This window comes from Oncorhynchus nerka, linkage group LG18, assembly GCF_034236695.1.
Source record: "Oncorhynchus nerka isolate Pitt River linkage group LG18, Oner_Uvic_2.0, whole genome shotgun sequence".
Taxonomy (NCBI): domain Eukaryota; kingdom Metazoa; phylum Chordata; class Actinopteri; order Salmoniformes; family Salmonidae; genus Oncorhynchus; species Oncorhynchus nerka.
In genome coordinates this window covers 21292583-21320117 of record NC_088413.1, presented here as the reverse complement: position 1 = coordinate 21320117, position 27535 = coordinate 21292583, and the positions used below count along the sequence as shown (strand labels likewise).

The 27535-nt window shown below is 43.3% G+C and overlaps 3 protein-coding genes, 1 non-coding gene and 1 pseudogene across 6 annotated transcripts in view; 4 read left to right on the top strand and 1 right to left on the bottom strand.

Moving 5' to 3' along the window:
- Nucleotides 1-1663: 1663 nt before the first annotated feature.
- On the top strand, nt 1664-1879 carry LOC135562040 (small nucleolar RNA U3). The gene has a single exon (XR_010459863.1). It is a non-coding gene; the product is annotated as a small nucleolar RNA U3 (small nucleolar RNA).
- Nucleotides 1880-2410: 531 nt separating this feature from the next.
- Nucleotides 2411-2646, top strand: LOC135562041 (small nucleolar RNA U3; annotated as a pseudogene).
- Nucleotides 2647-3429: 783 nt separating this feature from the next.
- Nucleotides 3430-12304, top strand: vps37a (VPS37A subunit of ESCRT-I). 2 transcript variants are annotated; one of them, XM_065003741.1, is made up of 12 exons: nt 3430-4271; nt 4740-4814; nt 5129-5246; nt 5486-5586; nt 5889-6090; nt 7517-7587; nt 9253-9380; nt 10150-10208; nt 10675-10743; nt 11025-11168; nt 11590-11698; nt 11955-12304. In XM_065003741.1, the coding sequence occupies exons 1-11, from the start codon at nt 4162-4164 to the stop codon at nt 11668-11670; spliced, it is 1158 nt and encodes a 385-aa protein (XP_064859813.1). In that variant the 5' UTR covers nt 3430-4161; the 3' UTR covers nt 11671-11698; nt 11955-12304. The 2 variants fall into 2 exon arrangements, with proteins under 2 accessions (XP_064859813.1, XP_064859812.1); XM_065003740.1 differs by having other exon boundaries at nt 3438-4271; nt 11927-12304.
- Nucleotides 12305-12469: 165 nt separating this feature from the next.
- On the bottom strand, nt 12470-24794 carry mtmr7b (myotubularin related protein 7b). Of its 2 annotated transcripts, none has more exons than XM_065003737.1 (14): nt 24159-24793; nt 23377-23499; nt 21753-21915; nt 20603-20760; nt 18738-18866; nt 18302-18436; nt 17882-18014; nt 17591-17700; nt 17360-17485; nt 17068-17117; nt 15578-15778; nt 15204-15338; nt 14808-14934; nt 12470-14455 (listed from the first exon to the last, which is right to left on the bottom strand). In XM_065003737.1, exons 1-14 carry the CDS (start codon nt 24180-24182, stop codon nt 14111-14113), a joined length of 1959 nt encoding a protein of 652 aa, XP_064859809.1. In that variant the 5' UTR covers nt 24183-24793; the 3' UTR covers nt 12470-14110. The 2 variants fall into 2 exon arrangements, with proteins under 2 accessions (XP_064859809.1, XP_064859810.1); XM_065003738.1 differs by having other exon boundaries at nt 14325-14455; nt 14768-14934; nt 24159-24794.
- Nucleotides 24795-26970: 2176 nt separating this feature from the next.
- LOC115120570 (microtubule-associated tumor suppressor candidate 2 homolog) overlaps nt 26971-27535 on the top strand; it is a 105209-nt gene continuing 104644 nt past the window's right edge. The window contains exon 1 of the mRNA XM_065003733.1: nt 26971-27211. The gene's annotated coding sequence lies outside the window, so the exon portion shown is untranslated. The remainder of the gene's footprint in view (nt 27212-27535) is intronic.

Below are 27535 nucleotides of genomic sequence, written 5' to 3'. Positions count from 1 at the left end.
CAGAGGCAGAGGAGACCGTTCACACGGTCCCAGAACCCACGGGACTGTGTCTTTAATTCATCAAGCAAGATATTGAGCCCTGCCCATTTCTCTTTGCTTAATAAAGGGTTATATTTTGTGCCTTTACAACCCAGTGCAACGATGTTGATGTTAAGGTAGACATGTTTAAGTTTTTTTTTTAGAAACATCAGTTTAAGGGAATACTTTAAGCTCCCCTAATCCTGACATTTCTATTGAACCAGTAGGTTTCTCCCCTGCACATACTCCGACTCCTTTTAGAAGCAAGAGTTATTTTATACCTCCAGCCAATCGCAATCACTCTATCGAGACATATTGCAGACTTGTTGAAAAATATGTTGCTCATCTCCGTAAGAACAAACAGGAGTCCAAATCTTTCCATATACAATCCGATATGTCAGTAATTATTCACCCTGCTGATAAGGGTGGTCGGTTGTACTCCTGGATAGGACAGTTTATGTAAATGAGTGTCATAGACAGCTGCTTGACAACACCTTTTACAAGAAACTCAGAAGTGACCCTACTTCCCAATTTCAGAATACTATCTTTACTGTCCTAGATGGGTATTTAAGTTCTGGTCAGATAACCAAAAAAGAACATGTGGGGAAAAACTTGTTCTGATTGGCTGGGCCCGCCTCCCCGGTGGCTGGGCCCGGCTCCCCGGTGGCTGGGTCCGGCTCCCCGGTGGCTGGGCCCCTGCTCAGTCAAATCAAATTATATTGGTCACATAAACATATTTAGCAGGTGTTATTGCAGGTGTAACGAAATGCTGTTGCGCCTTCTTCACCTTGCTGTCTGTGTGGGTGGACCATTTCAGATGGTCAGTGATGTGTATTCTGAGAAACTTGAAGCTTTCCACCTTCTCCACTGTGGTCCTGTCGATGTGGATGGGGGGGTGCTCCCTCTGCTGTTTGCTGAAGTCCACAATCAGCTCCTTCGTTTTGTTGACGTTGAGGGAGAGGGTATTTTCCTGCACCACTCCGCCCCTCACCTCCTTCCTGTAGGCTGTCTCGTCAACGTTGGTAATCAGGCCTACTACTGTTGTGTCGTCTGCGAACTTGATGATTGAGTTGGAGGCGTGCGTGGTCACGCAGTCATAGGGGAACAGGGACGACAGGACGGGGCTGAAAGGCACCTTTGTCATGTGAAATCCATCGATATGTATTATAATAATTTATTTCAATTGAACAATTTCCTTTTATGAACTATCACAGTAAAATAGTTTACATTGTTCTAGTTGCCTTTATATTTGTGTTCAGTATTAAACAATAAATATATTATCTAACGTATACCACTGGTGGTTTCAGCCAATGGTAGTAGTCGCCCAAAAACTTTTTAGCAGCCTCTGTAGGTACCTCCCATTATTTATTTTTAGGCAACTAGAGAATGTATTCTGGGAATCTGGGACATATGTGCTTTTTGTGAGCCAGTAAATGATATTATATGTTTATTAACTGTTACTTTACATTCAATACAATGTGATACCTGATACGGGTCAATAGTAAGGCTGCTGCCACGTGCTGCTGTATCGCGCTCTGCATACAGTGAGAAGCGACTGTCAGGTAGTGACAGTGAGGGCGCTGTGAAACCGTCAGTCAGAATGACTGCTCCAACATAGGCTTCCTTGCTCGCCCAAAGAAACGTTAAGACTATACTTTCAGGGATCATTTCTATAGTTCTTGACTTGAGAAATGTGTTTCTAAAGTGTTTGAGCTCGCAACCCACGATGATGAGATGCGATATTCCCTTCTGAGCGCGAAGCGGGCTTTGAGTAATGATTCAGTTCATCCGCTTTCTGCCATTGATGACCGTTCTTTGCTTCCTTGTGGAGCATTGAGGGAGGGAATATGATCAGAGTGGTTAGCTTTTAATATTGTTAATATTAATTTCTCTGGTACATGTATTGTAGTTCAGGTTAATAAATAGTTTATCACCATTATACAACACAGCTGGTTTCAATACTGTTTTAATGTTCCTGTTCGCCTTGCTATGACGTTGTTAGGAGATATGTGATTTTAATCCAGTCAAGAACTCTACCTTTTCAATTACATTTGATTTCTAAAAATGTTTTTCTTGTATTTTTTCTCTATTGTGGGCTATTGACTTTTTCAGCCAATGCCAGTCCCTAAAAAACTGCAATGAGTTCCTTCTGGCACCTCCCTCATTTGCAAAGTTCTATTGTGGAGCAACTTGAAAATGTATTTCATGAAGCTTTCTTGGGCATAAAACACGACAATAACTCATTCCATATGTGACCTATTAATGAAAAGTAGCCCGATAAGCATGATTTCAGCCACGTGGTACTATATAGTGTGCTCTTTGTACGGTGGGAAACCGTTAGTGAGAATAACAGCTCCAACAGAGGCTAGCCTCGCTCTCCCTCAATTTAATTAAGACTATACTTTCAGGGATCATTTCTATAGTTTTTGACTTGAGAAATGTGTTTCTAAAGTGTTTGAGCTCGCAACCCACGATGATGAGATGCAACCCACGATGATGAGATGCGATATTCCCTTCTGAGCGCGAAGCGGGCTTTGAGTAATGATTCAGTTCATCCGCTTTCTGCCATTGATGACCGTTCTTTGCTTCCTTGTGGAGCATTGAGGGAGGGAATATGATCAGAGTGGTTAGCTTTTAATATTGTTAATATTAACTTCTCTGGTACATGTATTGTAGTTCAGGTTATTAAATGGTTTCTCACCGTAACACAGAGTGGTTAGATTTAGTTTGTGTAAATCAAACAAGAATTACTGATCATAACTGGTATGTCTAGACTATATGTAATGTCAATAGTAGGTGGTATAGTAACGTTTATGTGCCGGCTGTTATCATTTACTTTATTATTAGGCTTATATAAGAGTGAAAACATGCAATGTGTTCTTTCACCAGGTCATCATCCCTAAAGCCAACACCTCATTTGGCCGCCTTTCGTTCCAGTACTCTGCTGCCTGTGACTGGAACGAACTGCAAAAATCGCTGAAGTTGGAGACTTTTATCTCCCTCACCAACTTCAAACATCAGCTATCCGAGCAGCTAACCGATCGCTGCAGCTGTACATAGTCTATTGGTAAATAGCCCACCCATTTTCACCTACCTCATTCCCATACTGTTTTTATTTTTATGTATTTATTTACTTTTCTGCTCTTTTGCACACCAATATCTCTACCTGTACATGACCATCTGATCATTTATCACCCCAGTGTTAATCTGCAAAATTGTATTATTCGCCTACCTCCTCATGCCTTTTGCACACATTGTATATAGACTGCCCATTTTTTTTCTACTGTGTTATTGACTTGTTAATTGTTCACTCCATGTGTAACTCTGTGTTGTCTGTTCACACTGCTATGCTTTATCTTGGCCAGGTCGCAGTTGCAAATGAGAACTTGTTCTCAACTAGCCTACCTGGTTAAATAAAGGTGAAATAAAATAAAATAAAGGTCATGATAAAGTAACGTTAATTTAATTAGAGGTGCAGTTCTTAAATCTTCTAGAGTATTTTTTCCCCTATTGCCCAATCGATGTTATTTGTAGTGACAGTAGAAACCATAGGAATGCTGTGGTACAAACTGTAAAACAAATGGTGACGTCATTGAAGTATGCGCATTGACCTCTCAACTCCTGAAGCGGAGAATGTAAAAAAAAAACATTACAATTATGTTACATTTGTCACAACAGTATTGAGAACAATTTCATTCCTTTTAAACATATGTCTCAGTATAGTTAGTTATTTTCCCCAAAAATACTTGTACATTTACCTTCCTGGTTTCTTTGTGTACAGTGAGGTAGTACGCAAACTACTTAATCATGCTCGTACACAACGAGGGTTGTTGTCTTCCTATTATCCGTTTATGTGGTCGGTAGCTACTAAGCTTACCAATAATGACAGTGCCAATTTTGGATAAATGCTTCAAGCGGAGAAATTGAATAGTTCTTTTTTACGACCATCTAAGATATGCCATACCGAAAGTTATCGCTGTGCAAGTAGCTAGAAGGTACAGGCTAGCGAATATTGGCTACATCTCGACGGGGTTTTCTCCTTCCCTTGTCTGTCTCGCCTGTTCTTGTTGAGGCTGGATAGTGATTTATTAATTCATTAGCTAGCTAGTCATTAAATTCAAGCTCGTGCCCAGCCAGAATAGGATGAACTGGCTTTTCCCCTCATCCAAGGGTTCCGGACCTCTCCCACCTCTTAATAGCTTGCAGCAACAAAGACAACGGCAGATCGAGTCTCTCAAAGCTGCCCACTCCAGGTAAATCAACATCACGTACTAGCAATGCTAACTAGCTAGTTATGGCTAATCCGTGGCTTGTCAGCCTTGATAGCTAGCTAAAGTATTTGCTACTATTTAAAGCGTTGTCACAAGGTGTAATTCGTGTGTATCGTGCGATGTTTAACTAGCTAACGTTTGTGCCCCCATCGCAACACCGACAGTTGATGGGACTAGGTCAGATTAAAGTATTATGTATTGTTTACAAGTAACATTAGAGAGGTGCCCCTCCGCGCTCTTCTAGATATTCAGCCTAACTTTATAGGTGACATAATTGTAACGTTATGTAACTAATATGAACAATATGTCTAATGTATACGTGTGTCACTATCTTTTTCAATATACTAGCGAACTAAATACGTTTTGGATTGACGTGTCAAAGTATTGTGTGTAATGTGGATAAACTGGTTTGTATCTAACGTTACATGTTTCGGCTTTCTTCTCCTACAGCTTAGCCGAGATCCAGAAAGATGTGGAGTACAGAATCCCTTTCACAGTCAACAACTCAACCATCAACGTCAACATGTGAGCGAGCTGCACGTTTACAGAGTTCGCATTAACAGATGAGAATACATGTTTACGTTTTAGCATCAACATATGAGTATGTTGTCCCATCAGTGTCAACATGTGTGTAAACCCCAATAGCTCATCCTGCCATTGGTTTACAGTACAGCTGGGTTCATCTTCCATTTACTTGGCTATGTCTGACTTGATGATTTATTTCTTGCAGGATCAATAGGACTCAAACCCTCAGAACTCATAGGCTACTATCACTTTCAATGACCTCTCTCTGTACCTTTCTCCCCCTATCCCCCTCTTCTCTTTCTCGTCCTCTCCAGCTTGCTTCCGCCTCAGTTTCCCCAGGAGAAACCAGCAGTCAGTGTGTACCCTCCAGTAGGACATCACCTGGTAGACAGCAACAATGGCACCATGGTTACCAGCCCCCTCATTACCAATGTAAGTCCTTCTCAACTAGATATGATGTTATTTAGGTCTATGTCAACCATACAAGAGACAAGGGAAGCTAAATCTGTGGTGATCTGAATGGTAGCCATTTAATGTTTTTCTCTAGGTATTTATACTTGTTTCGTTACTAGTTCATTGTCTGTATAAGGGCAGGTGTTGACATGGATGCAAACATCTGGTATTCATGCGTTTGTCATGAAGCTAACAGGCCTATGTTAATTTGTTCTCAGTTTGGAATGCACTCAGATCTGGGCAAAGTCATCCAGAGTCTCCTGGATGAGTTCTGGAAGAGTCCACCGGTCCTGACGTCTGGCCCCACCGGCTTCCCTTAGTCAGTACCACACACACACACATAACATGTCATCATGTAATCCTTTGTTGGCCGTTGAAGGCAAATTCTTTGGGTTCCGTGTAATACGCAATAAAAGGACGATCAAAAGGTGTACAAAGTCACATGAGACAGCCATAATAACGGCCATAGCTTTACAGTAAAGGATACAAGGAGGCAGAAAGACTAGCTCAGTGACTAGTGTCATTTAACTGAGTACCGTTTATCCACAAAGGGAGCCCATTCTCATCAGCTTTCTGTTTCTCCCATCTTTCCTCCCTGCCATTTCTCTCTCTGTTGTGTAGTAACATGTACAAGCCGTCAGGGATGCCTCCCTACCCCACACAGAGCTTCCACTACGGGCTGCGCCCCGTGGGCCCCACCCCGGCCCCCATGCCCCACGCGGGTGTAGAGGGAGCTCACGGTCACTGCCCTCCCTGGGCAGCAGCCCCTGTCTACGGCCTCATCACCGACCTGCCTCTCCCCGTACCCACCGCAGACTCCCAGGTAAACGCACTACCACAGGTTCATTGAAGTGTAGTTTACCCAGTAGATATCTGGCTAATACCGACATAATACCTACATGTATAAGTTAAGGAGACTACTTGGCATGCAGTTTAGACGCCCCAAGAGGTTTAATGTAGCAATGTTTCATCAGGACAGACAAATACCCACAGACTAGAGGTCGACCGATTAATCGGAGTGGCCGATTAATTAGGGCTGATTTCAAGTTTTCATAACAATCGGAAATCAGTATTTTTGGGCGCCGATTAAAAAAATATATATATATAAAAAATATTTCTATTTTTTATATTTATTTTTTATATACCTTTATTTAACTAGGCAAGTTAGTTAAGAACACATTCTTATTTTCAATGACGGCCTAGGAACAGTGGGTTAACTGCCTTGTTCAGGGGCAGAACGACAGATTTTCACCTTGTCAGCTCGGTGGATTCAATCTTGCAACCTTACAGTTAACTAATCAAACGCAATAATGACCTGCCTCTCTCTCGTTGCATTCCACAAGGAGACTGCCTGTTACACAAATGTAGTAAGCCAAGGTAAGTTGCTAGCTAGCATTAAACTTATCTTACAAAAAACAATCAATCATAACCACTAGTTAACTACACATGGTTGATGATATTACTAGATATTATCTAGTGTGTCCTGCGTTGCATATAATCTGACTGAGCATACAAGTATCTAAGTATCTGACTGAGCGGTGGTAGGCAGAAGCAGCATTTTCATGCGTTTTGTCAGCAGCTCTTCGTTGTGCGTCAAGCATTGCGCTGTTTATGACTTCAAGCCTATCAACTCCCGAGATGAGGCTGGTGTAACCGAAGTGAAATGGCTAGCTAGTTAGCTCGCACTAATAGCGTTTCAAACGTCACTCGCTCTGAGCCTTCTAGTATTTGTTCCCCTTGCTCTGCATGGGTAACGCTGCTTCGATGGTGGCTGTTGTCATTGTGTTGCTGGTTTGAACATGTTTCATTATTTACTTGAGGCTAAATTGATTTTATTGATGTATTATATTAAGTTAAAATAAGTGTTCATTCAGTATTGTTGTAATTGTCATTATTACAAATAAATAAATACAAATTGTTCGATTAATCGGTATCGGCTTTTTTGGTCCTCCAATTATCGGTATCGGTGTTGAAAAATCATAATCGGTCGACCTCTACCACAGACTGACCTATTCTTCTAGTTAGAATCATTGGGGGCATCTATTATATTATACTTTATTTTCAAAACACCTCACCACCATTCCTAAGCACACAATACCTTAACAACTGTTGCCAGGCACTGAGGCCTGTCAGTCACCTGCGGACTAGAGCTTCTGTACTGGAGTACTGCTGTCATGGTCAAGTGCTTAGCTACTTGTTTTGTGTGTTGGTTAGCTACATAAGATGTGATATCACTCTGTCTGCAACAGGCTGGGTTGAACGGCCACATGTACAAGATGCCTGAGATTCCTGAAACATTTCCTGAGCTGTCTGAAATGAGGTATGTGCATTCTGCCACTGGAGTTTAATACGTCGCCCACTTTTTGGGCCGTTGAGTCCAAAGGGTAACGTATGAGGACACGACTCAAAGAAACGTTTAGATATAATGATATGTATATAGGTTTCAGTGGAGGCTGGTGGGAGGAGCTATAGGAGGACAGGCTCATTGTAATGGCTGGAATGGTATCAAACATATGGAAACCATATGTTTGACTTTGTTCCATGAATTCCGTTTCAGCCATTTCAATGAGCCAGTCCTATACCTCATCCCACCAATTTTCACTGATAGGCATGTAAATAATTGACAGCCAATGATCAATCAGGGATATTCCATCTTGTTTGGACAATAAAGTTATATTGTCTTCCAATTCTGAACCTTCACGTTTGGGTTCCCATCACTTAATCCCACATCAACCTACATATTAGCGCTTTCCTCTCTCTCCCATGTTTGTTATTTATTTTTTATTTTTACAGGGACAATGTTTCAGTAAAAGTGCCAGTTTAGCCAGCCGGCTAATTTTCAACCGCAGTCCCTGGGCAGGATATTAAAAGCAATGACAATATCAATACAGACAAACGATGAGCATTAAGCACATTCAGAGCAACATATGACAAGCAACACGTAGCATGCAGAAAGAGCAACATATAACAAGCAACACGTAGCACGCAGACAGAGAAACATAGAACAAGCAACAGGCAGACAGAGCAACGATAGGACAAGCAACATTTAGCACGCAGACAGAGAAACATAATAACAAGCAACACATAGCACGCAGACAGAAACATATGACAAACAATACGTAGCACGCAGACAAACACAGGAGTAACCTGTAGCACACTCCCGGTCGCGACAGAGCCTGAGCGCGAACCCAGAGTCTCTGGTGGCACAGCTGGCGCTGCAGTACAGCGCCCTTAACCACTGCGCCACCCAAGAGGCAGAGCGCTTGCTTTTTGAGGATGTAACAGTGATGATGGCTATTGGGCTTCCTATCAAGCACTTTGAGAGCCTGTTTGTAGACAGACTGAATAAGTTTTAATGTTGTACATCAAGCTTGGGCCCAACTAGTCAAGCAGTATGTTAAGTGGCGGAGTATCATAGATTTGAAGTACAGTTTTGCTACCTCCGTAGTCAAGCGAATTCGCTAAGTTGAATCTGGTTATTTGAGTTACCTTGTTCACCGACTTTTTATAAGAGAGGTTGGAATCAAGTATGATGCCAAGGTACTTAAAATCAGATACCACCTGGAGCTTCTCCCCTGACACATAGACATCTGGCTCAGTAGCATCTGTTACCCTCTTTGTGAAGAACATGCAGAATTTTTTTCCCACATTGAGATGCAAACATGAGTCACTGAGCCACTTTGTAACCTGGACCATTACAGTAGTGAGTTCTTGTGCACCTTGTTGTTTGCTCTTTGCATGCACATATATCACTGTATCATCTGCATATATTTGAACTTCAGACCCAGTACAGGCAGATCATTAATTTACAGGCTGAACAGGAGGGTACCTAGTATTGACCCTTGGGGCACGCCCACATCATAGCTGAGAGTGGGCAACAGCTCATTGCTCACTCTGACACACTGGGTTCTGCCTTCAAGGTATGATTTCATCCATCTGTCCCACCATATCCCTCTCTGACTGACTGACTGTGTGTTGTCCCCAGTGCGTCCCAGCTGAAGGACATGAGTGAGCAGGAGGATGTGCTGCTGGAGTTGTTTGTGTGTCTGCCCCAGCTCAAACAGGTCACCACTGACAAGGAGGAGCTGGTCAACAGCATTGTGGACATGGCCAGTGAGTCTCCCTACACACTAGTGGTGGTTGCTAAACTTGACTGGGCAGTGGGTGACACTGTATAGCCAAAGCCCACCATGTACACACAAACAAATGCTAGAGCAAGGACCATGGTTATTATGAGCTTCCAGTCATGCTAATGCTAGTTAGCAATGGCGCCAGAAATGACCTTACAACTCCCTTCATACTGCACACAGAGACATAACATTTTTATCCATGAGTTCATCTGACTCAGTAAGGAGATGAAGCGCTACTATCCCAGGAGCCCAAACTCACAAACTGTCCCCAGAGAGCCCAAACTCACAAACTGTCCCCAGAGAGCCCAAACTCACACACTGTCCCCAGAGAGCCCAAACTCACACACTGTCCCCAGAGAGCCCAAACTCACACACTGTCCCCAGAGAGCCCAAAATCACACACTGTCCCCAGAGAGCCCAGACTGTCCCCAGAGAGCCCAGACTGTCCCCAGAGAGCCCAGACTGTCCCCAGAGAGCCCAGACTGTCCCCAGAGAGCACAAACTGTCCCCAGAGAGCCCAAAATCACAAACTGTCCCCAGAGAGCCCAAATAGAGAGCCCAAAAGCTCAAACTGTCCCCAGAGAGACACTTTTGGTGTCAAGCTCTTAATCGCTATGGTTACACAGATCCTCAGTCAGTTCATATGGGCAGGTAGTGAAATGAGTGTGTGCTAGAAAGTGGGGAAGTGTTGAAGCTGAGTTCACTGCTGCCCTGGGACACATACTGACATGTCTGGGTCATCTCTCTCCCAGAGAAGAACCTGCAGCTGGAACCTCAGCTGGAGGGGACGAGACAAGAAATGCTGTTCAAGGTGAGAATTTGTAAAAAAATATATATATATATATTTAACCTTTATTTAACTAGGCAAGTCAGTTAAGAACAAATTCTAATTTACAATGACGGCCTACCGGGGAACAGTGGGTTTAACTGCCTTGTTTAGGGGCAGAACGTCATATGTTTACCTTGTCAGCTCTGGGATTCGATCTAGCAACCTTTTGGTTACTGGCCCAACGCTCCAACCACTAGGCTATCTGCCGGTGAATTATACACATTCACTGGCTAATGAATGCAGAAGGTCTGTCTGTCAATATACGTTAGCAATCACACTCTACCTGTGTGAATGTCTCATGACAACTGTCAGTTTGTTACTAACGTTATAGCTGATACCACCTTGCACCATTGAGCCAAGTTGAAATGTTGGTCGGGATCAGTCCTACTGCTATAGACGGTATATTGTGTTGTGAGCGCTAGTTGTTTCTTACTTGTTGTGTTGACAGTACGAGCAGCTAACCCAGAACAAATCGGCCTTTGAGACCAAGATGCAGAGACAGCATGACATCAGTGAGGTGAGGTGTTCCCTGCACCAAACACACACGTGACGATCACGTTTCCTAACCTCAAAAGTACATCAATGTTGTCCATGACCCAGGCAATGAGTTGTTTTATTCGCTGCTCATCTTGTCCATGTTTTTGGGGTTGGAACATGTACAGATTATTCACAACACAACTGATGTTGTAGGGTGTGGATTTGGCTTGATGTCCGAGTCCATTTTGAGGTTTGAAAACAACAAAAAAACGTTTATTATTTTTTTTAAGTGTCATTCTATGAACTTGTGTTGTTCTCCAGAGCTGCAGTCTGAGTGCCCTGCAGGCTCGTCTGAAGGTGGCAGCCCACCAGGCGGAGGAGGAGTCAGAGGAGACGGCCGAGAGCTTCCTGGAGGGCAAGACGGACATCGACGACTTCCTGGCCAACTTCATGGAGAAGAGGACGGTAAACTGAACGAACTGTCAAAAAGTCAAGTCAACAAGCTGACATGAAGTAATGAAAGACTGATACCAGCACACTGCAGAATTCTACCTCAGATGTATTTTTCAACATTTCAACACGTCTTTGTTGTCCAAACAGTATCAGCATTCTATAGTGTGGGGATGGATATGTCTGTCTTTCACCAGTCACTGAACTAGCAGAGTTAGAAGGATCATAACATAGTCCACGAAAAGAGAGCCGGGAATCATTGAGCTGTTGTGTAGACAGTATTTACACTCTGTATAAACATCTCTGTGGTAATATGAACAAGGTGAACTGCAACAAGTCAACAACCAGGAAATGGGGTTCTATGTAAATACTGTCTATTACACAGTAGTCAATGTTTGATTTCATATTTGTGTGTGTGTGTGTTCTCGCTGTACAGCTCTGCCACAGCAGAAGGGCCAAAGAGGAGAAGCTGCAACAGTCCATCAACACACACGGACAGTTCCCCAGCAGCCACTGAGCCCCTTCCCCTCACATGTTTATAAAAGGTAAACACACTAACGCCACTCTGTTGGATGAAGTACACACTGTACGAAGGGTTTATGTAATCTGACCTTAAAGGGGCAATCTGAGATTCAAATAACTACAAAGCTTTTATTTTTTTGGTAAACAACTAGAGAAGTGTAACCTCTCAAATTCATAGATGTAAGGAATGACTATACTTGAGATCAATGATGGGTTTAACAATGTTCCATTTTTGTCTTACTTTATCATAGGCTGCATTTCTTTTCTTCTCTTCTCAAGTATGGAGATGTATCTACCAGCAACACACCCCTAAAGAGAGCAGAAGCACATCTTGGTGTTGATAGAGGCTAAGAAGCAACCATTGTGGTATGAATTGTAATCCTGAACTAGGCTTTTGAACTCATTTCAGTATACAGTTTCCAGTGATGATGATGGTATGACTTGTCTCATACGTACATACCTACTTGAATTTGGAGGATGAGTTTGCTAACGCTGCTGAACACCCAACTACAACTGATACTGTATTTAAATAATGTTAATAATAGCCTTTATTATAATCAGACACCTTGTACTATGTTATTTAATTTCTTTAGGTTAATAAACCATTCAGAACATTTGTTTACTAAGAATTCCTGATGATTATTTTTTTCTAACATTAACATCTGACCTGTGTGTGTGTGTGTGTGTGTGTGCATTTTAGTGTGACTGAAATGCACAGTCATGTTCATTAACCTCATGTACACTCTATCCCGTTCTGTAAAATAATGTGTTTTAAACCAGCACATCAAATGTAATTTCCCTTTGACAGTGAATAGTTTATTTCAGGTCATTTACAACAACGTATACAGTAAACACTAAATATGACAGTGGAAAGGAGATCCATTGGATTCAGCCATGTTGTTTTCCCAGGTTGACCATACAAGTGGTTTCTCAACAGTTTAATACTTATTAACCTGGTCCCAGATCTGTTTGTGCTCTTACCAACTCCATTGTCAAGCCATGACCATTCCATAGACGGGTTGGTTGTTTAGCAACAAAACCGACACGTGCGCAACTATGGGGCAAAAGCGTTTGGCTTAGATTGTTGACAACATGTAAACTATATTTAGTCTCCAATGTTTATTGAAAACATAAAGTTCCACAATGAGTATTTGTCTCTCAAATACATTGTTACAGTTGTTGGTTAGCTAGCTAGCAAATGTTAGCCATATTAGCATAGATCAAAACAAGATATGGTATCAAGAACAAGATGAAACGAGCCACCTGTGACCCCCCCACACACACACACACACATGGCAGTTTGCTGTTGTCAGCTAACCCGTCTGTAGGCCGTTGGCAAGAGGACAGAAACAGAATGGCACACAGGCCAGCTAATGCTACCTATAACAAAGAGATTTTGAGGTCCAATATCCACACCCACATCCCATTCAGATTGAACCAATGTGTTGGCCATGCATTCTAAGTGGTGCGCTGGTGTTGATATTGGAACGTTTCTAATGTGTCCTAAGTGTTCATACTACAGCGCTAGTGACTGCACTCGTATACACAGTTAAATATACACAGCAATGGGAATAACCATCTGACAAGGTTACCACAGTTCAATGGGCTTTCCAAAGGAAAGAGTATGTCTCTCGATTCATTACTAATAAGCAGCAACGTTCACTTCATTTCAAGACCAAATAAAAGCCTAGTCATGGCAACGCGGACATTTCTGTTCATCCAGGCTAGTTGAGAAGTGCGGTGTTTCTTCATTTGTGTGAGAAGGCAGGTTATTGGAACGAGACAGTAAACATAACTAGACTGGGTGGTGATGAATGTACCAAGAACATGTGCCGTGTTTGACAGTGTTATCTGGGTCGTGTTCATAAGTGTAGTACGTAGTGAAACGTTTAATAGTTTTCAGATTATTTTTTTTGCCTCCTGATCACGACCATGATATACCACTGGGAAACATTGTAGCCTCTATGCTTGTTCAGACTTCAGAAGGGACAAATAGATTTCGGAGGGGTAGTCCTACTTGGTGCGACCAATGTAATGCATTGGTCTGAAGGAAAGTACAAACAAATGTACATTTAGTTTTAAAATGTAGTAACATTGTAACTCAACATAATAGCTTAAGACAAAATATTGCACACCAGTATTTTGCCTTTGCAGTAAACGTTTGGTCCTGGAATATTTTTGTTCACATTTTACACTAGTATGGGCTTCAAACATCCACTACGGATACCAAGTGTTACCACAATACCCGGCAGGTGCTCACGTTGTGCACCGATACTAACTACACAGAAAACAAAACAAAAGAATCACAAGTAAAATCCAGTCCAATTGGCCCCGTCAAAACCGAGACCTCTGTGATATTCAATTGTCAATGCAAAGTGCCTTCGTCAACAAGGCAACCCCCCTCCGACAAGCCCCTCATTGATCACCATTTTCGCTCAGGCCGTGCAGTAGACGGCCTCATCGGGGTCCTTGTTGTCGTCGCCGCCGCTGGAGGAGCGGCTGCTGAGGTCGGCCACGCCCGATTCCATGTCGCTGCAAGCCGAGGAGAGGTCGTCGGAGTCAGGGCCAGGACCCTTGGGGGGCCCCAAGGGCAGGGTCATAGCCGAGCCCGGGGGCCCCCCCTGGGAGGGAGAATAGCCCTGAGGGGGGCTAGTGAAGGGGCCATCTCCAGTGGGAGGAGCCAGTCCGCCTGGCCTGCATTCTTCCTCACACACTTTGTTGATCTTCCTCTGACCCGCATTACCCTTAGTTTGATCCGCTTTTGTCAGGACTGCAATCCTCTGGAAGATGGACAGATGAAAAGACAAGTGTTACCAGTAAGTCTGGGATAGAATATGAATGAATCACTATGTCTATAGACTACTAGCAGACTACTGTACATGTAACAGAAACCCTCCTGTTGAACGCCCCTCTGAGACACATTTTCTTTGGCTTGAAGGTGTTTGCCCCCTCCCCTGTAAAAACCCAACGATATAGTTGTTAAAACAGAAGAAACTAGTTAATAGTAATTAATAATGATACATAGATAAACTTGTAAATTGGCGTTAAAGAGCAGCGTTCATTGGGAGCGTTACGCGAGCGTGTCTGTATGCCTTGTTTGGTGCCCGGTTGGGCCGTCCCTCCCGGTGCTACCTCCTGGTGATTGGTCAGCTCCTCCTCCAGCTGCTGAGTCTCCTCCCTGACGGCTGTCAGTAAGTCGGTGGGTGTGTGGCGTGGGGGAGAGCTCTTCTCCACACGGTTATACATGCCCTTCCACATCCTTGGAGACAAGATACACTGTACTACAACTATTGAACAAACACTCTGGATCTAAACCGTAATACAACTATTGAACAAACCCTCCGGATCTAAACTACTACAAAGTAAAGTGCTTTCTACAACAGGCTTCCATCTGATGGGTTTTAACCCACAACCCTTCGTCTCAGATGTACCCAAAGACACAAAGTAAATAAAAACCATTCAGTGTCCCAGTCCTAGCTTTTTCACTCGTTTTCCCAGTGAGTCTACTGAGAGGGTGCAGTAACTCACTTGAAGCAATAGGGGGTGGTGTTTGGCCGTAGCATCCCCTGAGTCTGGGTGTGGTCAGCCCTGTACAAAGGGTTGGCGTACTGTGCCCTGTCCTTCCACAGCTGGGGCCACAGGGAGTGAGTCCTCTCACGCAACCTGACCAACGTTGGAGAAAACCACACCAGATGTGATACATGAGAGGGCTTACAGTACAGAAGAGCTTGCTGTAAGAAAGGCAGAGACCTGCATGGAATGGGATTGTAGCGGCCTTATGAACCACAAGGTTGTTAGCCCGCTGAGCTAACACAAGTATTCACGCCTCAGGCAAGGTTATTCGTGTAACACAAGCACGGTTCACTGAACTACCTCCGTCACATTGGCGCCCTCAGTCTCACCCCATGTCCCTCCTCTCCTTCTGGCTGTTGCCCAGGAAGTTGCCGTACTGGCAGGAGTAGACGTGTCTGTGCAGCTGAACCAGGAAGCGCTCGTTGAACTCGAAGGCACAGGGGAACTGCTCTGACAGCTGCCACACACACTCCAGGAACTGGTCTATCACCGGGGACACCTCCTTAGGATCACCTTCCAGGTGGTTGTACCTGCAGAGAAGGAAAGACTGCGGCTTAAAACACTTTCATAAGGGGTTTAAAGTGGCAATCAGCAGTAGAAACAATAACAAAGCGGTCTCCCTGCCTCTGGTTTGGTGAAAAGCTGAGGGATGTAACCCCTCTCAAATTCATAGACAGAGCTATGGATGCGAGGATTGACCGTCCTTGATAACAAAATTATAGTTTTAACCATGTTTGGAGGCTACATAGTGTTTGTTTACGTTTTCTTTGTTTACAAACGTTGGAGTAAAAGAAGCTTACATTTTTTAACTGCTGATTGCCCCTTTTAAGCAGATTTAAAGAACTGTGAGGGAAGTGTTATGTATCGACTCAATGCTACTTTCTAATAACTAACTAGAAAGGTTCATGCATGTGACTGACTGATCGTGTATGGAGGAATCCTCACTTACTGTTCCTCAACTTGGCAGTATGCCCAGAATATTGCTATGGGAACAACCGAGGTATCGCAGAGACAGAGAGCCTCGTGAGGTATTGCTATGGGAACAACCGAGGTATCGCAGAGACAGAGAGCCTCGTGAGGTATTTCTCAGTCACAGCTGAGCTGAGGTATTGCTCAGCTCAATCACTGGTAGTGATTAAGTAATTATGCTAAATCATGCAAATATAACTTGTCTGTAGCCGTTTATTAGACAACTGCGGGGACCGCCCCAGCGGAGCTTCTAATAGACCTGTACGGTGTGCAGAGTTTGTTGTAACCTCTCCAGCTTGCTGATAATAAAGAGTGATTCATTTTAAGACTGGCGTCAAGTGTCCCTGGTGTTGAATTTCCACCACAGAACAAATAGGTCATCCTGGGGCGTTGTCATTGCAATTTTATACCCCACTGGTTAAACAGTAATGCCTCTAGGCAACTGCATCAAGGTCAGGTGCCTTTTTAATCTAGCCAATGACTTCAGCTGATAAGAAAGCATGAACAGACTGGAGTGGAACACCTCAAAGATGTGGAATAACTCTACTTCACCAATCCTGAATCCTGAGACGGACAGTCGCTGCTAAAGCGTCTCAGTTTCACAGGGGTTATGATCTGACCTGAGTGCAGCACGCATGGCGGAACACGTGGCGAGAGGATCTGAAAGCGCTGGCGGCGGACACGGTTCGTAGGTCGGGCATGCTGTATGTTGTCTGTGACAAATGCACTTCTCCTTCTGATGAAGGACTCTACTTGAGAAGGTAAAATGCATGGCACTGCAGGGACCTTCATTCTACCAAACGGTAGTTAGGAGTTTGGGTTCTTAGACAAACGTGTGGGACGGACTGACCTGTGTGAAAACTTGTGACCGAACGACACCCAGTCCCTCTCGATTAGCAGCTAAAAGATAAAAGACAGGAAGAAGAGATGAAGTCTTTCTTTCACCCGACGGGCCAGTTTCCCAGACCAAGACCATGTCTAGTCCTGGACTAATCACATACTTCATGGAGACGCCACGGTCCGGACAACTGGCCCCACGTGTGCTAACTCTCTCTCTGGATTGGATCACAGTACAAGAGGGTCTGTATGTGCCATGACGTAGACTGTAGATAATGTGTGATGAATGGATGCTAAAGCCTTACCATGAGTCCCTTCATAGTCCTGTAGTAAGGCTCCAGGAGAACACTGGCTACAGAGCAGGCCTGGGCCGTCCTGTCCCAACCGTCCGAACAGTGGACCGCCACACTGATACCCTCCTCCGCAACCGCCTACACACACATCACAGTATGACATTATGAAATAATGTCAGCATGAAATTTATACCCATTGTGTGTGTGTGTGTGTGCTCGCGCGCCCTGCCCAGTGTGTATCACCTTGGCGATGAAGACGCCTGCGTCCAGCACGGCTTTGATATGCTTCAGCCAACCGGAGCTCTCCAGCCCCCACAGGAAGTCACCCATGGAGGGAGTCTTGAGCTCACCCACTATAGGGTCAACACAGGAAGAGAGGTCAGTCATGCATACACACATACAATGTGGGACATTCACAAGCCAACCCAAAGGAATGCATGAACCTGACAACTATGTGCGTGAACTGAGTAGGAATACTGACTGACGTTCAGTAGAACGTCGGCCGTGGTTGGAAGGGAAAAAGGAACTCATTACCGTCGATGATCTTCTGCTGGCTGTTCCTCATCACGTGGATGTTCTCGATGCCGATGAACTGCAGTTTGATGTTGGCGTAGTGGTCCTCGTTCTCATAGCCTTTTCCAGCCGCCCGGTTGGCCATCGCGTTCAACTGGAGAGATGATCATCATTATAACACAATACAGTCAAATACGTACTGCTGACGACATCATTACATGTTACATTTTAGTCTATTAACAGACGCTCTTATCCAGAGCGACTTACAGGAGCCATTAGGGTTAAGTGTCTCGCTCAAGGGCACGTCAACAGACTTTTCACCTAGTTGGCTCGTGGATTCGCACCAGTGGCCTTTTGGTTACTGGCCCAACGCTCTTGACCTCTAGTTTACAGTATATCAACACTTCCTGACCCCGGGGTCTATCTATGTTGACCTCTGACCTTTGGCCTGGTGTCCACCACGTAGATGTAGTCGCTACCCGGGTTGGACTTCATGATGGCCTCCAGCATTTGTTCATCCTCCTGGGAGCGAGCGCTGAAGCCGGACAGGGGCTGACTACAGCGGCAGATAGCAGCCTGGGAGAAGAAGGGGTCAGAGGCTGAAGTGACTGGTGATGACATCCAGCTCAGATTTGAACACTACTCATACAGTGCTAGTATCCTGCGTGTGTCTTGGCATGCCAAGCGAAAGCCCACATTTAAACAGTCATGAAAGTCATTTGACATTTTTAAACAGAAAACACAATATTCCGACCCGTGACTGGTTCAGGTATAAGAATTAAACATGACAAATCACCTAAATGAAACAAACATAAAACAACTGTTCTCCAGAGTCAACCCACACCATTGACCCAGATAGTATGCCCCATCCACTCACTAGGGTATCCTGGTGGAAGTACGTCAGGACAGGTAAACGCCCTCGGCTCCGGAACTTAGAGCTCCCCACGATGACTGGAGGTGTGGCCGACTTTGGCACAAACAGCTCTGATGGGTACGTATCACACACCTGCAGGCCGAGAGAGAAAGTCTTTAGAAGAGGAGGACTATACTACTAACCAGTGGTTGGAACCGGTTCACAGAACAGAAAACCGGAAAAGAGCAAAAATGTCAAGGAACAGAAACAGAACCCAGAACAAAAATTAACCCAACTGTTCCGGAACAGAACCGGTTAATAATGTTCTTCTACGTTTCCAGGCATTTTTTTTCTTTCTAGTCCCACGTCAAAATGCCTATGTAAAGCCCTTACTCTGTCACTCAAACGTAGTCCAGTGTCTGCCTGCAAACTGAAAATCTTTGCCTGTGCGTGTGCTTGTTTGGCTAACTCCACCCTACAAAGCATAGGCTACTGTATTGACGTACAAGCTTGATTCAGAAGATGGGGAGAGAGATTTTTAATTGGCTAGAGAAGAATGGATGAACTTTTTCCAATGCTGATTATTTAGGGCTAGTTATCACGTGTCACGTTGGATTTATTAACTGCAACATAGTAAGATGTTTATAATTCTGGTGCCGCTCTGCACACACAAGCTTGTTAGCTAGCTAGCTCAAAGAACATTCAAAGTTCCTCCATAGAAGCTGCTCCTCCTAGGTATAATTCTGTGGATAATTCTGATAATGCAAGTCATAACTTCGCTTCAGGCCTCCTCCTCCTCAACCCTCTCTCTCTCTCTCCCCACCCACAACATGTCAGTAGCATGTTGCGCCATAGGCTACACTTGTCTGTCCCATCATGCATGTAAACAACTAGCTTGCCTACTCTATCCACACTGATTGACAAAGTAATTTTATGAGCTAACTGTTAAAAACTGTTGATTTCACAGGTTAAAAAAGGAACACAAAGGAACGATATAAACTGGTTCTTTATTTGGCTTGGAACCGGTTCAGAACTTTATTTTGCTGGCCAGAACAGTGGAATGAAACAAAAAAAATGTATTCTGTTCAGAATGAAACGATTGGAAAATTATTTAAGTTCCAACCCCTGCTACTAACCCAATAGTCAATATCAGACCCAGACAGAACAAACCCAGTACTCAACATCAGATCAGGACAATAACTAACTCAATACTCTATCAAAACCAGAAAAATCAACAGATTAGTGGTTAACATCAGAGGAGGACTGTGCTAACCCTGTGCTCACTATCTGATTAGGACTATAGTGGTTAACATCAGAGGAGGACTGTACTAACCCTGTACTCACTATCTGATTAGGACTATAGTGGTTAACATCAGAGGAGGACTGTACTAACCCTGTGCTCACTATCTGATTAGGACTATAGTGGTTAAAATCAGAAGAGGACTGTACTAACCCTGTGCTCACTATCTGATTAGGACTATAGTGGTTAAAATCAGAAGAGGACTGTGCTCACTATCTGATTAGGACTATAGTGGTTAACCAGAGGAGGACTGTGCTCACTATCTGATTAGGACTATAGTGGTTATTAGTGCTCACTATCTGATTAGGTATAAAAATCAGAGGAGGACTGTACTAACCCTGTGCTCACTATCTGATTAGGACTATAGTGGTTAAAATCAGAAGAGGACTGTACTAACCCTGTGCTCACTATCTGATTAGGACTATAGTGGTTAAAATCAGAAGAGGACTGTAATACTACTAACCCTGTACTCACTATCTGATTAGGACTATAGTGGTTAAAATCAGAAGAGGACTGTACTAACCCTGTACTAACCATCTGATTAGGACTATAGTGGTTAAAATCAGAAGAGGACTGTAATACTACTAACCCTGTACTCGCTGTTGGCTGGCGTGCTGACCCAGAGGTTGTTGGGCACGCCCATGCGTCTGTAGTCCGCCTGCAGGTCTAGGAAACTCCAGGACTCCTCCCTCTCCTCCTTGTTAGCGTTGGGATTGATCGACAAGCAGTAGAGCTCGCTATATTTCTCTAGATAGAAACAAATTATCATATTTAAATCAGCTAAAATCATTTTGGGATCGTATTGAAGGACGAGCAGTAGAGCTCACAGTAAATCTCTTGTGGACAACAGAGAAACAACACAGCAGTCTATCAAAGGATCATACGATGATTCAGATTAATTTAACCACTACACAATAAATTATTCAGATTAATTTAACCACTACACAATAAATTATTCAGATTAATTTAACCACTACACAATAAATTATTCAGATTCATTTAACCACTACACAATAAATGATTCAGATTCATTTAACCACTACACAAACAATTTAAATTAAATTGATCAACTACACAAAAAACGATTCAGATTCATTTAACCACTACACAATAAATGATACAGATTAATTTAACCACTACTATATATAAATGATTTTTTATTCATTTAACCACCAGAGAAAAATTGATACAGATTCATTTAACCAGAGGAAAAAGTACTCCTATAAATGATTCAGATTCATTTTTTTTACCACTACACAATAAATGATCCTACTCATATAACCATACATAATATGACTTATTTTTATAACAGAATAAAAGTGCCTCCTACTATATATATATATATTTTTTATTATTTTTACCAGAGGAAAAAGTGCCTCCTACTATATATATATATATTTTATTATTTTTTACCAGAGTAAAAAGTGCCTCCTACTATATATATATATTTTTTTTTTTTTTTTTTACCAGAGGAAAAAGTGCCTCCTACTATATATATATATATATTTTATTTTTTTTACCAGAGGAAAAAGTGCCTCCTACTGGCCCTCCAATACAACTTCTAGCACCATCTGGTCTCCCATCCAGGACCAACCCTGCTTAACTTCAGAGGCAAACCAGCAGTGGCCAGGTGGTATATTCCTGGCAGTACCTCCTTGTTCCATTCCAGTTCAAAGAGTTGTGTCTCTACTGAACAGGACCCAGGTGAATGGGTTCTGAAAGGTGATAGTCTCTCTCACCTGGGCGAGAGAGGCGTGCAAGCGAGGCCTGGACATCCATGGCGTCCCTCTCCTGGGGGATGAGCAGCTGAACCACCTGGAAGTTCTTAGTGTGGACAACCAGGTGGCTTCCTGAAGGGGTGGTTGGCGGCCGCTCCACACTGGCCACCATGCTGTGGAGCACCTGTCAATGACAACCGAGAACTCACAGACGGTCCCAATTCGCTCCCCTTGGCAACAACTAACCCTTTGACGTTTGCAGATCTGTAAGGGGATGGCAATATGGTGGAAGCTCTACCACTATACTGCTGATACCTATCCAGATCCCTCAGATATGCAAATATCGAAGGGTTAGGGCCAATGGTAAGGGGGCCGGCTGTCACAGTGGCATCTATTGCTAAGTTGAAAATATAACAATTCTGGAAGTGGAAGGGTAGGCACGTTTTTTGTTGTTGTTTTTTATTTTTACTTTTCACTCAGATTACTCAACCGCAGCAGTCGTCTGTCAATAATGGACAGCAGACATTACTACATAAGTATTAGTTTAGTGTTATGATAAGCAATGCATTTAATAACTGACAAATTACATTTTTACTAAACTATAGTTTTTCTGGGGATAAGAGAACACGTTGCAGTTTTAAAGCCAATTTCCTGCATTTCTACACTTTGTTGGTATGGGGCTGGGAAGAAAATGTGCTATTTTATAGCTCATCATGCTTTTGTTCACATTATGAGGCTGAGAATTTGTTTTTTAGTTTTAAAGCTAATTTCCTGCTATTCTACACATTTTTTCATGAGGCTGAGAGACAATTTAGAAGATTTTAAAGCTGATTTCCCATAATTTAACAAATGTTGCTATCATATGCTATCTGGGGGCCCCAACCATCTGTGCCCGTTCTGGAATCCGGCCCTGAGAAAAGGGTTCCACTCCTGTTCACTTCAGAAGGCCTAAATACACCGACAAATCTCACATCATGTGTATGAAGGAGATATCCATTAAAGAGGAAATGTATTGGATGAGGTCCATTGACTTGTGAGTCTCCAAAGTGCAGGAGCAAATCAATACTAGCTTTCTGAGAAGGCAGGAAGGAAGCCACACACAGGGTAGATAGGGGGAGTTGTGTCAGAACAGTGTCAGGCCAGACGACTTGTGATAGGTCTCGTGTCAGAACAGTGTCAGGCCAGACGACTTGTGATAGGTCTCGTGTCAGAACAGTGTCAGGCCACACACAGGGTAGATAGGGGGAGTTGTGTCAGAACAGTGTCAGGCCACACACAGGGTAGATAGGGGGAGTTGTGTCAGAACAGTGTCAGGCCACACACAGGGTAGATAGGGGGAGTTGTGTCAGAACAGTGTCAGGCCAGACGACTTGTGATAGGTCTCGTGTCAGAACAGTGTCAGGCCAGACGACTTGTGATAGGTCTCGTGTCAGAACAGTGTCAGGCCAGACGACTTGTGATAGGTCTCGTGTCAGAACAGTGTCAGGCCAGACGACTTGTGATAGGTCTCGTGTCAGAACAGTGTCAGGCCAGACGACTTGTGATAGGTCTCGTGTCAGAACAGTGTCAGGCCAGACGACTTGTGATAGGTCTCGTGTCAGAATGGGGTCTGTTGAAACAACCGGTATCACTTCCTAGCTCCTACCCAAGTCTCTCTGCGTGTCTCTGGGTTGTTCTCCACGAAGATGGTGTGTGTGGCGGAGAGGTACAGCGTCCCCACCATGGCTTTCCTAGGGGCCGTACGGTCAATCAGGCGGACATTCTCCACCTATAGGGCCACAGACACACACAAACACACACACACACACACACACACAAGTATAAATGGGGGTCCAAACGGAATGTAATCATATCTATAGGCTACAATGTACTGAATGTGTGTGACTGACTGTATTGGTGGAGGCATATCTTCTCATAAAAACAAGGTTATTATAGAACTCAATGTTTACACATGTTGTCGTTGTAGATATGAATGTCTGAGATTCTGCAATGTTATAACTGTTTAATAGAAGTAACCTACCGCAGGATTCTGTAACAATGTGTCCTTATTGAGGCCTATTGCCTTTATGCTAGAATCCACAGCGGAGACATGCCCGCGGTAGACTAGAATAAACATCAAGAAGCCAGGACAAGAATGAAACGGATTGTGCAAATTCTAATGTCAAGATTTACAGGCATGCCATCATATGAGCTATGTTTTTGAGTGTTCATTTTTGCAACGGTTTAACCAGGAAAATACATTGCGGAGAGTATAATTGTTATATTTTCAGGAACCCTGAATGTGTTGGATACATGAGAAAGGGGATGGCACGAATCAGCAACGTTGTCACATCTTTAGAAGACGCAACTGAAATGCGGTTTCATTTAGGAACAGGATTAACTAAACTCAAAGAATAGGATGGAAATTAAAATATAGGGTTGGTTTACCTTTGGCGTTCGGATGTGCTCCATCACGGACCTCTTCGATCAAAATGGTGCGTGTAGAAATAATCCGAGGTCCTGGTTTTGTGTTTTAAAAATAGAGGATCTTGGCTCAGCACAAATATCGCGCACAATTCATATTCTCTGTGCCTCGCAAGTATGCCATGGTTCCCCCTATCCTATTCTGTACAATAGGAGAATCACCCTGCACCCACTTGGGTACGGATGGGTGATTATGACAACACAGTCATTACTAGTTACCCCAGCCACAAACTCATAAACCCCGCCTATTTCTACAATTTATCTTCTTAAAATGTTATTTTAAACTTGACCTTAACCGTAACTTTAACCACGCTGCTAACATTATGCATAACCCTAAACTTGAATGAAGACCAAAATTCTCAATTTGGTTTTCATACATTTTCACGACATAACTTTGTGGCTGTGCTATCTAGTGGAAACACAACAACACGGATCTTATTGGCAAGTATTGGCCGTATTGGAGAGCATCAAAATGACTGCAGGCGACTGCGGATTGAACTATATACAAATCACGCTCCACCATAAATAATGACTCACTACTAATTGTAGATCATTCATTCAAAATTTACCCATGATACATTGCGATTTTGATCCTCTCGAACACGGCCATTACCTCCCAAAGGCGCCTGCGCACATCACTGAGCGATGAGCCGGTGGAGCTCAGGCAGCGACCACTGCTATACGAGATCTTTGGGACGTTCCTACCCTAAATCCTAACCATTTAAAATGTAAACTTCGGAAGGGGATCAGCTCATATCCCAGGGCGATTAAAAAAATAAAAAATAAAGTCTTCTAAAAAAAATACATTTACATTTTGAGACGAATGGCCCAATTGAAATGTATTTTGCCGTTTAGCCTCGTTAATCTTTATAGTTAGGTTACTCAAATATTAGCCCGTGTGTGTGTGTACGTGTGCACGTGTGCATGCCTACGTGTGTACATGTGTGTTTGGCCATGACCTGCTTCTGCTTTCAGGTTGATTGTTCACGTGCTTTCAGACATTGTGGGAGAAATACATGCTTTCATGTGGAAGTGGAAGAAGTCACACCCAGAGTCGGCCATGAGTACTACAAATTCAGATAGCTGGCTAGACTCATTTACCAATCTAAAAATTGCTCGCTGACATGGCTAATTTGAATGACTGTCAGTTTAAAAAAATACTTTTATGTAACTAGCCAAGTTAGTTAAGAACAAATTCTTATTTACAATAACAGCCTACCACGGCCACACCTGGACGACGCTGGGCCAATTGTGCGCCGTCCTATGGGACTCCCATAGGGAATCAAACCAGGATCTGTGATGACGCTGCTCGCACTGAGAACCGCTGCGCCACTCGGAACTGCGGCACAACCAGATGTAGAACTGGTGAAGTGTGTATTCCACTGTTCTAACTCAACAGTAAACGGAGTTCCTAATTGTTTATTTGTTTTTGTCGGAGGAGGGCACTAGCGGCCGTGGGCCCTACGGTTTATGTCGCTAAAGCACCTTATACCACCCACCACTGCGACTTGTATGCTCTAGTCGGCTGGCCCTCGCTACATATTCGTCGCCAGACCCACTGGCTCCAGGTCATCTACAAGGCCATGCTAGGTAAAGCTCCGCCTTATCTCAGTTCACTGGTCACGATGGCAACACCCATCCGTAGCACGCGCTCCAGCAGGTGTATCTCACTGATCATCCCTAAAGCCAACACCTCATTCGGCCGCCTTTCGTTCCAGTACTCTGCTGCCTGTGACTGGAACAAATTGCAAAAATCGATGAAGTTGGAGATTTGATCTCCCTCACCAACTTCAAACATCTGCTATCTGAGCAGCTAACCGATTGCTGCAGCTGTACATAATCTATTGGTACACAGCCCACCCATTTTCACCTACCTCATCCCCACAGTTTTTATTTATTTACTTTTCTGCTCTTTTGCACACCAATATCTCTACCGGTACATGATCATCTGATCATTTATCACTCCAGTGTTAATCTGCAATATTATTATTATCTGTAATTATTCGCCTACCTCCTCATGCCTTTTGCACACATTGTATATAGACTCCCCTTTTTTTTCTACTGTGTTATTGACTTGTTAATTGTTTTCTCCATGTGTAACTCTGTGTTGTCTGTTCACACTGCTATGCTTTATCTTGGCCAGGTCGCAGTTGCAAATGAGAACTTGTTCTCAACTAGCCTACCTGGTTAAATAAAGGTGAAATAAATAAAATAAAAATATGCCTGGAGCCCACCCACACCCAGTATGTGTTACAGAAAACGTTATTAGAATGTAAACCTGCTCAGAAACAAAGTTATTACATGGAACTTCAACCTATTATGCCATGTTAGCCTGTGATCGGTTGGAATTTTGGAGGAATTGGGGAAATTGTATGATTAGATTAGGTATATATTTTAAAGTTTGAGTGGTTCACAAAATAAGAATGTGTGCCAATGACTAGAGAGCATTTCTACCTATTCCAAGAATCTGATAAAGATGCACAATTTCTCCAACGGTTAGATCCATGAAATATACATGTTTGTATGATGGTTAAGCCTGTAACCCTTCAATTGCAATTCAAAGATAATTATCCAATAGAATAGTTCAACATTTCTATTATTTCACCTTTTTATTTTTATGGGGAAAGCCATGCTTGTATTATCTGTAATCCAGTCAACTCTATACTGTATTCTGACCAATGGCGCTGATTTGACACGGACTGTATTTGCCCACTAGATGGCAGCCGAGATTGAGAAATGACCTCTGCCTGCAGCATAGCATACCGCATACCGCATACCACCACCATAAGAGGCTGCTAAACCAACTTTTCAGTTCAATATATTCCCGGTTTTTATCAACTTGTTCTTATGACTGTAGGACGTCACCAACTAATATATATAATCCTGCGTTTTTATCTGAATTGCGCGAAGGTTAAAAAGGTCACAATGACGCCATAGTCTGCACAGGTGAATAGTGCAGAGAACGGATTGCATGATTTTGGCATTTCTCTGGCCTCGGTCTTGTCGTGGAGTCTCTGGTAAGTTTTGCCCTTTTGACTAACGTGCTGTTGTGGCGTTCAGTTGTAAACAAAACTCGTGTTATTTGCTAACAAATGTTAGGACATGTTTCGTTTTCAGTGCCAAACTAATAGAAATGTTCGTGGGCTAATGTGTGTTTATTACTGTGTAACTTGGTTCAAGTCTATCTATCATGGCTTGTCTTGAAAAGGAGCCACTGTGTATGTAGCCGACGGTTAGTTCAGTCTGAGGCTGTGTGGCAGCCCAATGTCCTAAAGAGCTGAGTAGAAACAGATATGGGTTGGGTTTAGTAAACTTGCTCAATAAAAATACAGCATTGAATG

Excerpts from the sequence above, each read along its gene's own strand:
- vps37a (XM_065003741.1), top strand. The coding sequence starts at position 4,162 with ATGAACTGGCTTTTCCCCTCATCCAAGGGTTCCGGACCTCTCCCACCT. Across the intron at positions 4,272-4,739 it reads CTCAAAGCTGCCCACTCCAG|CTTAGCCGAGATCCAGAAAG; the intron begins GTAAATCAACAT and ends CTTCTCCTACAG. Across the intron at positions 11,169-11,589 it reads ACTTCATGGAGAAGAGGACG|CTCTGCCACAGCAGAAGGGC; the intron begins GTAAACTGAACG and ends CTCGCTGTACAG.
- mtmr7b (XM_065003737.1), bottom strand. The coding sequence starts at position 24,182 with ATGGAGCACATCCGAACGCCAAAG. Across the intron at positions 15,779-17,067 it reads GGTCACAAGTTTTCACACAG|GTACAACCACCTGGAAGGTG; the intron begins GTCAGTCCGTCC and ends CCTTCTCTGCAG. Across the intron at positions 14,456-14,807 it reads AGCTGACCAATCACCAGGAG|AGGATTGCAGTCCTGACAAA; the intron begins GTAGCACCGGGA and ends TCCATCTTCCAG.